The sequence below is a fragment of the Agrilus planipennis genome, unplaced genomic scaffold (assembly GCF_000699045.2).
Source record: "Agrilus planipennis isolate EAB-ADULT unplaced genomic scaffold, Apla_2.0 scaffold96, whole genome shotgun sequence".
Taxonomy (NCBI): Eukaryota; Metazoa; Arthropoda; class Insecta; order Coleoptera; family Buprestidae; genus Agrilus; species Agrilus planipennis.
The window spans coordinates 687,289-696,758 of record NW_020438968.1 but is presented as its reverse complement, the minus strand read 5'-3'; the positions used below and the strand labels follow the sequence as shown (position 1 = coordinate 696,758).

At 31.1% G+C, this 9,470-nt stretch overlaps 4 protein-coding genes across 4 annotated transcripts; 2 read left to right on the top strand and 2 right to left on the bottom strand.

Moving 5' to 3' along the window:
• Positions 1–285: 285 nt before the first annotated feature.
• Positions 286–1,840, top strand: LOC108734410 (protein KRI1 homolog). The gene is made up of 5 exons (XM_025975342.1): positions 286–537; positions 594–897; positions 1,051–1,347; positions 1,403–1,559; positions 1,619–1,840. The coding sequence occupies exons 1-5, from the start codon at positions 429–431 to the stop codon at positions 1,838–1,840; spliced, it is 1,089 nt and encodes a 362-aa protein (XP_025831127.1). The 5' UTR covers positions 286–428.
• A 925-nt stretch (positions 1,841–2,765) lies between these two features.
• On the top strand, positions 2,766–6,872 carry LOC112904671 (protein KRI1 homolog). The gene is made up of 3 exons (XM_025975322.1): positions 2,766–2,890; positions 2,950–3,213; positions 6,084–6,872. The coding sequence occupies exons 2-3, from the start codon at positions 2,950–2,952 to the stop codon at positions 6,765–6,767; spliced, it is 948 nt and encodes a 315-aa protein (XP_025831107.1). The 5' UTR covers positions 2,766–2,890; the 3' UTR covers positions 6,768–6,872.
• On the bottom strand, positions 3,736–6,051 carry LOC108734452 (leucine-rich repeat-containing protein 15-like). The gene has a single exon (XM_018466029.2). It carries the CDS (start codon positions 5,409–5,411, stop codon positions 3,840–3,842), a length of 1,572 nt encoding a protein of 523 aa, XP_018321531.1. The 5' UTR covers positions 5,412–6,051; the 3' UTR covers positions 3,736–3,839.
• Positions 6,873–6,972: 100 nt separating the features above from the next.
• LOC108734451 (probable splicing factor, arginine/serine-rich 7) lies at positions 6,973–9,362 on the bottom strand. The gene has a single exon (XM_018466028.2). The coding sequence runs from the start codon at positions 8,847–8,849 to the stop codon at positions 7,146–7,148; it is 1,704 nt and encodes a 567-aa protein (XP_018321530.1). The 5' UTR covers positions 8,850–9,362; the 3' UTR covers positions 6,973–7,145.
• Positions 9,363–9,470: the final 108 nt, after the last annotated feature.

Below are 9,470 nucleotides of genomic sequence, written 5' to 3'. Positions count from 1 at the left end.
GTACAAAATTAAGAACATGACATGACTTACTTTGTATTATCTTTTCTTACCCTTAACTTGTACCTTAATTATTTATTTATTTTAGTAGCAGAACTCTTGTCGATTAATAGCTAAAATAAAATAGAATGAATAAATAAACATATTTTATGAATCTACAAATGGTCGGATCATTCTTTTGAAAATTTTATAAACACGATCTAGCTATATAGGAAACACTTCCGTGGTAGTTATCTATGGTAGTTAACCTTATTTTATCGACATGTTGTCTATAGTACTATGATCAACATCAATAATGGACATCATTGGACCTATTGCCTATGTCATTCGACATTTTTGGTTTGGCTGTTATGCAGATATTATGGTTGTTGTAATGTACTTGTAAAGAACTTATACATAGTCTATGCTTATACAATTGAAGTCACAAGAAAATGCTTGGTTTATTTGATGAAAATGGTGATGGGAAAGTTTCACTTCAAACAAATAATGAATACGCTAAAAACTATAACAAATGGCGTAAAAAAGAAGAACTACATAAATGCATGTTTATAACCATTTTTTAAATTTTCATTAGCTTTAAATATATAAAATTTTAGTGAAAACGAAGTACGGTGAAGAGGCAGTGAGTGATTATGAATCAACCAGTTCATCTGAAGAAGAAGATATCGAAGTTAACAATGAATTTGAAATTGAATTTTTAAAAGCACTGTCTTGCTTAAAAACTAAGGATCCATCTGTTTATGATGAGAACACTAAATTCTTTGAAAATGTGGAAACAACATTGAGGTCATCCAAGGAAAAAGGAAAACAGCCAATGTATCTTAAAGACTACGAAAGGAAATTAATAATGGAGAACTCAGGGCAGTTAAGTGATGAAGATGATGACAAAACAAATGTATTGTAAGAGAGGTTTAAAATTATCTACATCATTAATTAAATAAATATCGCAAGTAGAGCGTTTAATTGGGAGTGCAAACCAGTACTCAAAGAGAATATTTTTTTTTCTATTATTAACTTCTGCAACTATTTTAAATAAAATTTTGATGATTACAGATCTTTGACTATTTGTGAAGAACAAGAACAGATAAAAAATGAGTTAAAAGATGCTTTAGAAAACATCCCTGGAAGTGATAAAGATAATAACTGGGGTGGTTTATTTAAACAGAGATTAAAAACAGAAGAAGAGAAAACTAAAGAAGAAGAGGATTATAAATTATGGCTTGCTGGTCAAAAACAGCATTTAGAGGATAAAAGTATTGAAAATCAACTACAACCATTAAAAGATTTTTGGAATGATCCTAATCTTGATGAAAAAGAAAAATTTTTACGAGATTACATTTTAAAAAACAGGTATCTAACTTTTTTGCTAATGGATGCACTTTTGTTTAAAGTAAGCATACTTCAGATTTAATGATGACGAAGAAAATGGTTACATTCCTACATATGACGAAATAATACATGATTCAGATGAAGGTTTATCAGAAGATGAAAATGCAATAACTGAACAAGAAGAATTTGAAAACAAATATAATTTTCGTTTTGAAGAACCTGACCAGGAATTTGTAAATTGTTTATTATTTGTTCTTTTAGTACCAATTTAATGAATCTAAAATATCTACAGTTGAAACGTTATCCACGAACTATGGAAAGTTCTTTAAGAAGAAAAGATGACAAACGGAAAATGAAAAGGGAGGAAGTTAAAGAAAGAAAGAAGAAGGAAAAGATGCAAAAAATGGAGGAAATCAAACAGTTAAAGGCACTTAAAAAGAGAGAAATAGAAGAAAAGATCGAAATGCTTAAAGAAATAACGGGAAATAATGAAATCGGGTTTAATGTATTTTAAGCAAGGATCTTGTCTTTCTATTTCACGTTCTACAGAAATAACATGAAAAATAACACTTTATTAGATTACTATTAAACATTGTACTGTNGGAACTTGGTAAAATTTATTTTTATTTTTCTGTGCTACCAGTTATTTATAGTAATATAAGTATAAACTTAAATGTAATGCTTTGAAAAGTTGATATTTCTAATTAAATCATTTTTATATATTATATACATGGCGAGACGGGATTAAACCGACATACCTATGTAAACCATGCATATTAAATATGATGCTAAGGAAAAAAATCACATAAACATGCATCTGTAAATGGTTTCTAAGAACACTACATCACCCTTTCAACATTATAGAAGAACACAAAAATTAATTTACAGCACTTGGAGGATGTGCAATTTACTACCCCTTCGCTGAACAAATTGGCTGTTGTCGTGGTCGTGTATTTCCTTTGGTTTGATCTTTGATTACTTTGGCCATTACAATATCTGAAGGTCACTTCAAACAGGGTGTCGTAACTTTTACTTCACTTGTACCTAACACTTTGTTAAAATGCCTTTCCAGCAGCATCTGAAAATGGTCTTTACAATTAGTATTGTTAGAGCAATGTGAACAATACTTTGAAAGCAGATAGCCGTTATGCATATCATGAATGAATAGCATATTTTGAAAATATAAATAATAATATTAAATTATGAGATTAAAATTAGTTCCACAGAGTTCTCGTAGGTACGTTTCTGAGCAATAATTTTGAAGCAACCACTTGCTTCAGTTGAATTTTTGCTCTACATTTACCTTAAATGGTTTAAGATGCTGTAGCGCTCTGCATTTTCCGATACATGTTTATTTACTACTTAGCATTTTTGATTAAAATCAAATTTCATGTACATGGTTTACATATGACGGTTTAATCCCGACTCATAATTAAAAAATCATTTAAAATATAATCAATTTTCCTCAATTTGCCTTTTAGAAATAGAAAACTGGGACCGATGGCAAGGTGATGACGCTGAAGATGAAGGTCATGAGCCGCATTGTGAAGACGATGATTTCATTGTATGCTTTTTATTTTCATTTTACGTTTAAAACTGAATTAATATTTCTATAATTTGCAGATGGATTGCGATTACAATTCTAATGAAGGGAATCAACGAAACCTTATTGAAAATACTAAACTAAAAAGGAAACGAAAACGTAAGTCAAAATTTGCAAAGGTAGTTAGTCAGCCGAAGCCAGTTTTTGATCCAAGTGATAAAACTTTTGCTCAATATTTGGACGAGTATTATAAATTGGATTGCGAAGACATAATTGATAATCTTCCTTGCCGGTTTAAATACAGAGAAGTCGTACCCAATAATTTTGGACTTACAGTTGAAGAAGTAAGTGCATTTTCATATTTTAATTTGGTAAAGAAAATATTTTTAATTAACTTATTTAACTTTTGGCTTATTCTATTTTGTAATTCAAAGATATGTTTTTTTCTAAGTTAGTCAGCAATTAACACTTAATCATAGTGTATGATAATGTGTGCATTTGGTTCGTTAAATGTAATCTCTTATCAGCTGCCTTTCTAAACTAAACAAGACCAAAAATTCGAAAGTCTTTTGGAAAAAAGTTAATAGAATAAACCAAAAGCTCGATAAATTGACTAAGTTGCGAATCTCACCAATATTTCAAAGCTTAACACAAAGAACGGGTGCAAGTCAAGGTTTAGTGTGCACTGTAGCAGTACAGTGATTAAATTTTACAAATATAATTTAACACTATAAAGGTGTTCAATATAAAACATTTATTTTTTATTTAAATANATATTTTTTACTTAAAAATAAATTTGTTTTCATTACTAAATTTCAAACATGGAATGCTTTTAAAACTATTCACTATTTTTTAAAAGAATGGAATACGAAAAAAAAAAACTTTATTTTAAAAATTACAGCTTCCATTATTTAACATTTACATAAAACTAAATTAGTTCAAAATGCTTAGTATTTAAATTATCCTCTATTTACATGAGTTGAACATTTTCATCTTGAGCTCGTGAATAACTAAAGTTCAACTTGTTAGCAATTATTTTGTTAGATTTAACAGTTACAATAACAAAATGAACAAAGAATACTGTACACATGATAGTGATTGAAAGGAACATCCAAAACATTCCGGTTATTTGAATGTAAAGATGATCGAGAGATACTTGGGTTGTTTCAGCATCGCCATTAATTCTCGAGTCATAAATGTCTTCAAACACGCGATCCTGAGAAATTATGTTCATAAACTCGGCAAATGTCAAATTTTCATCATAATCCAATTCAACACGAGAGCAAGCAATACCGTGCAAGTTTGGAACGTCAAAATGCTTAGCTGGATCATGAAAACCACCCCACTTTGCGTTCATAACTTTATACATTGCAACTAATTTGGAACATGACCAAAAATTATCGTTTATTATTAGTGTGCTAAGACGAGTTTGATGTGAGTAGATAGCCTTTAAATCGAGTTCTCTCAGCCTATTGTCACTTACATCTAAATACGTTAATTTCCCTAGAGGAAAGATGGTGGTGGGACTAAATTGAGTCAGTTTATTGTGAGCAAGATGGAGTCTATTCAAACGTACTAGTCCAGAAAATAGAGAAGGATCCAACTTGCTTAATTGGTTAGATTCTAGATTCAGGGTTTCTAAATTCCCCAACTTAGAAAAAACGCCAAAAGGAAGAGTAGCAAGTTTGTTCTTAGCCAAATCCAACATTATTAATTTTGGTAAATTATTGAAACTGTCTGTTTCTAATGAATTGATCTGATTTGAGTTAAGTATCAAATTTTTCAGTTCATTTTGCAAGGAAAATGTATTATTTAAAATGACGGTAATTTTATTGTTTTGTAAATACAAAACCCTCAAAGAATTACCATCACCAAATTTAAAGCTACCAGGCTGAATTGATTCAATCTGATTATTTCCTATGTTGAGTTCATGAAATATCGCTCTATATGGACTTGCAACCCAAAAAGAGGTATCATTGAACATATTAATAGAAATTTGTGTTAATTTATTGTTGGATAAATCCAGTTTTCGAACTTTAATTTTCCTAATAAAATTAGTTACATCACTTATGTTATTATTGGACAAATCAAACACGCCGATCGTTAAATTTTCAAACACCCCTGGAAGAACGTTACTTAAACTATTATTATGTAAATTCAAGTCTTCCAAATTATTAAACTTATCAAAAACATGTGGAGCTATGTATGAAATTTGATTGTTTGCAAATATCAACTTTTGAACGGCATTTCCAAAATTTTTGAATGCGTTTTCAGTTATGTTCTTGATGTGGCTATTACTCACGTCGAATATACCCCCATTGAAAGTTACAACTACATCTTCTGTAAATGTTGGTATGTCGCAATTTTCACAGGAAATTGACGATGCAACGGATGTCGTATTCGGAAACTGATCACGAATGTTTTTACACGACATTACGAACGTTTTAAACAAATAGGATTGCCTTCCTTTTTCACAAACTTGCCCCTTTATTATGGTACACAAACACAAACAAATTAAAAACGTGGTTAGTAACTTGTTCATTTTCTTCTGTAGATATTGATAAATAACTAACTGTGTCGATAGCAATGTATCTTCTAAGGTTATTATTGCTTATTGGTATTATTAACAATAGGGTGTAAAAGTATTCAGTTTCACCTGGGTAGATCAAAAATTGTAAACATGCAGCGTCACTAATACCATTATTCTTATCTTTATGTGCTTGATAAATCTTTGCGCACTATTCTATTATAAAAATACGTATTGCACTTATGTTTTTCAACTGAACGGAGTACAAACGAATAATTCAGCAGTTCCTCAGGGAGTTTCTGGTCAAACTGCAACCTTGATAATTAATTTCAGTTTCGTTGTTTTGAAACTTCCTGCATGATAAGATAATTAACAGGATAGTTTCACGTTTATCTTTAATTTACAAAACAAAGCGCACTTCAATCTCTTTTACTTCACTTACGATTAACTCCTATATATGTGTTTTTGGGGGAAGAAAGGAGCACAAACATTTCTTCTAATATTGCTAGTCTATGACTGATATGCGTATTTAATTAATATTTGTTTCGTTTATCTCTACTGTTGTATTAGATAAGAAAAAAGATAAATTATAATAGAGTAAATCCATTAATTACTTACTTTGGATAAATGCAATTCCTAACATTCTCCAAAATAAACATAAATTATGTAGCCTTGTTTTTATTATAGATTCTCTTAGCAAACGACAAAGAGTTAAATCGCTGGTGTTCATTAAAAAAAACCGTGCAGTATCGTCCAGAACACGTAGAAAAATATGACAAAATCGTGTATGAAAGAAAAGCAAAAGATGAAAATCTTAAAAGAAAAATATTGCCAAGTTTGTATACAAAAAATGACGAAAAAACTGAAGATACCAACGAGACCGGTAATTTGCTTCTAAGAAAAAGGAAACATGAAGAAGTTAGTAACGAAAACCACACGGAAAAAAAAATACAAAAACCTGCACCTGCTGAAAAAAAGAAGCGTAAAAAAAAGTCTACATCTGCTAGTACAAAACTAAGAGAAAATACATCCTTGACAGAAAACAATGAACTAAACGACAAAAATTTAGAACTAAGTTCTGGAAATTCTACTAGCACAAAGAAAAAAAAACAAAAACCACATCTGGATTCTATGAATGAAACTGAAATACTTATGAAAAGTGAAAATATACAAGAAAGTTATAAGAGTAATATACGACAAAATCACCACAAGAAAACAAAGCTCAGTAGCTACAACAAAAATAAGCAAGATTATGAAATGCAACAAGATGGGATTTCCAATGCTAGATTAGTCGCATACGGAATTAATCCTAAAAAGTACAGAAAAAAGATGAAATACAACAATTTTAATAAAAATAAGCAGAATGCTTAGTGTTATTTTGTACATTAAATCTGTAAATAATTTTGTTAAACGTTTACGTTAAAGATTTACAGTACACATTTTATAAAATTACTTCAAAATAAAGATTACAAAAAGGATTGCTTTATCAATTACAGAGTATTACTTAATTTAAATGAAATTGTTGAGTAGTTCTTCAGTTTTTATTTTTATAGGTATATGCTACAGTACTTACTATAATTAAAAATTAAATTTTATCAATTTTGTATTAAAGTAATAAAAAAATGACTTTTTTAATTAAACATCAATTGCATTTCACTCTATAACTGTTACAATGTTACTTTTGTAACGCTTATTTCATATTTTACATACTACAATTACATATTTAATTAGTCACGTAAGTAAATAAAATCAAGGAGAATTTGAGATGTCCATGTTGTCAGATTTTTCAGATGATTCTTTTTCAGTTGGGTTATCAGAAGACTCTCGAGCTTCTTCTGATGAACGTTTTCGATTTTTCTCATCGTAGCCCTTCTCTTCTTCATCGTAATTTCTGGAAAATTTCGATCTGGATCTAGAACGTTCTCTTTTGGATTCCCTTTTTTCTTTTTTTTCTCTTTTCTCTCGACTTCTAGATCGACTTCGTTTCTTCGAACTTTTCGGTGTTGGAGATCTTCGTCTACTTCCTCTTGATCGCGATCTTCTTCTTTCCTTTGATTTACTTCTTTTTCTTTCACGTGATTTAGATCTTTTTGAACGTGATCGTGATCGTCTTTTTAATGACCTTTTATCCTCCACATCAGTGCTGTTCTCTTTATCGCTTCGTTTTTCACGCGACTCGCGTGATCTTTCTTTCTCTTTTGATTTTGCATTTTCTTTGTCCCGTGATCGTTCCCTATCTTTTGGTACTTCCGGCTTATCACGATCTCTAGAACGATCACGAGATCTACGAATTCTGTCTCTAGATCGACGTCTCCTGGTCCTTGATTTTGATCGGGATTTGCGTGATTTAGATCTTCTAGATCGAGAACGATGTGATCGAGACCGCCTAGATCTTGAACGCCTTCTAGAACGAGATCGACGTCGAGAACGTGATCGTGATCTTCTTCGAGACCGTGATTTTGAACGATGTCTGCGATCTCGAGACCGTGACCGAGAACGACGACGTGATCTTGACCGTCTCCTTGAACGAGATCTTGATCTTGAAGATCTTCTATAGCGGCCTCGTGACCGAGACCTAGATCTTCTTGAACTACGCTTATCTTTGGACAACATACCAATAACAGGATCAATAGTTGCTGAAATTAAATTTTGGGCTTCCTTGACTCTTGACATCGCTTCTTCTATTTCTTTTTGAGCTGCTTCATTACTTTTTGCTTGAGGTTTAATTATTGATTGTGTGGCATGTACAATTTTAATAACTTTTCCTTTCAACTCCTTCCCACTAAGTTTCAATGCTTCCACAACTTGTGGTTGTTCACATAGTTCTACCAGCATATTTGTACTACCGTCAGATGTTCGAGAACAATATCTCATGTATTTTACTTCAGCAACAGAAGAAAAGAAGTTAATAATGTCTTCTGATGAAATGGAAGAATCTAAACTTTGAACCAGTACAGTACGTCTTGTTTCTTCAATTTTTCTACTATCATAATTGGCAGGAAGAGGAGGATAGGGAGGTAACCCATTTGATTCAAGTTTTGGATCATATGTAATAATAACCTGCTGTCCTTCATAAATCTGAGCATTATTCACAACATTTGGTGGTAAATTAGGTTCAGATGGACACAAACCTGGTACAATAGTCCCATTTTTAGTCATCTCCAAAGCATAATATTCATCTGGAATTTCACCATTTTGTACAGGAATTACAATTAATGCTCTATCAATAAAAACAGTATTTGTCATGTGCTGTGCAATACCCACAGTACTGGTATCAACAAATTTTACGTAACAAATTCTAGACTGAACAGGACAAGAAACATCTCTAATTGTTGGATATAGCCTAATATCTTCAATTTTTCCTAAATATCCAAATAATGTTTGCATTTGGTCTTTCGTCGCTTGAGGGGCGATATTAGTAATTTGAACGACTCTTGTTCCACCAATAGCCATGTTCTGTTTTTTTTTTTACTAAAACCTCCTCTTACTAAACACACAAAATAAATTGTAATTCACTTGCCTCTCCATTTAGTATAATGGGTGCAACTTTATTCTTCGCACGCAACCATTTGCAACTTCGTAATGGCACACAGATAAATAATGGCAAATTCCACTTCGTAACCTCGATGTCGATTGCCGCTTGCCGTATCTGCAACCCTTTAACGTCGCGTTGCCGTTGTGTAGTTTTGGTTGAATTCTATCAACTAACCGTTTACTAAACTACTAAACGAAACTACATAAAATGCACTCTTTAAATAAAATCGAAGTAAAATATGTTGAAAAAGTCGCTTAATTTCACAATATTTCAAAATTATTTGCAGTATTATAAAACTACGTATTCCCATAAACAATTTGCTAAACTGACCAATGAATTATTAGTACTGCCTCTTTTAAGTAACATATTTTTCTACTGATGTGTCAAACGATAACACTCTTTAAATTTAGCAATGTTTTTCAATCAAGGAAAAACAAACAGTAAAACAGTTACATTTCAAAAACTCCCTATAAATATTTATAAAACATTTTGCAGTTATTTGAGCACGCCTCATGTTCTAGGAATAATAATATTTGATT

What these genes read in the sequence shown, in the direction of transcription:
- LOC108734410 (XM_025975342.1), top strand. Translation starts at nt 429, where the DNA reads ATGCTTGGTTTATTTGATGAAAATGGTGATGGGAAAGTTTCACTTCAA. An exon ending in GATTACATTTTAAAAAACAG is followed by an intron (nt 1,348 to 1,402) that starts GTATCTAACTTT and finishes AGCATACTTCAG; the next exon opens with ATTTAATGATGACGAAGAAA. An exon ending in AAGAACCTGACCAGGAATTT is followed by an intron (nt 1,560 to 1,618) that starts GTAAATTGTTTA and finishes AAATATCTACAG; the next exon opens with TTGAAACGTTATCCACGAAC.
- LOC108734451 (XM_018466028.2), bottom strand. Translation starts at nt 8,849, where the DNA reads ATGGCTATTGGTGGAACAAGAGTCGTTCAAATTACTAATATCGCCCCT.
- LOC108734452 (XM_018466029.2), bottom strand. Translation starts at nt 5,411, where the DNA reads ATGAACAAGTTACTAACCACGTTTTTAATTTGTTTGTGTTTGTGTACC.
- LOC112904671 (XM_025975322.1), top strand. Translation starts at nt 2,950, where the DNA reads ATGGATTGCGATTACAATTCTAATGAAGGGAATCAACGAAACCTTATT. An exon ending in TTGGACTTACAGTTGAAGAA is followed by an intron (nt 3,214 to 6,083) that starts GTAAGTGCATTT and finishes TTTTTATTATAG; the next exon opens with ATTCTCTTAGCAAACGACAA.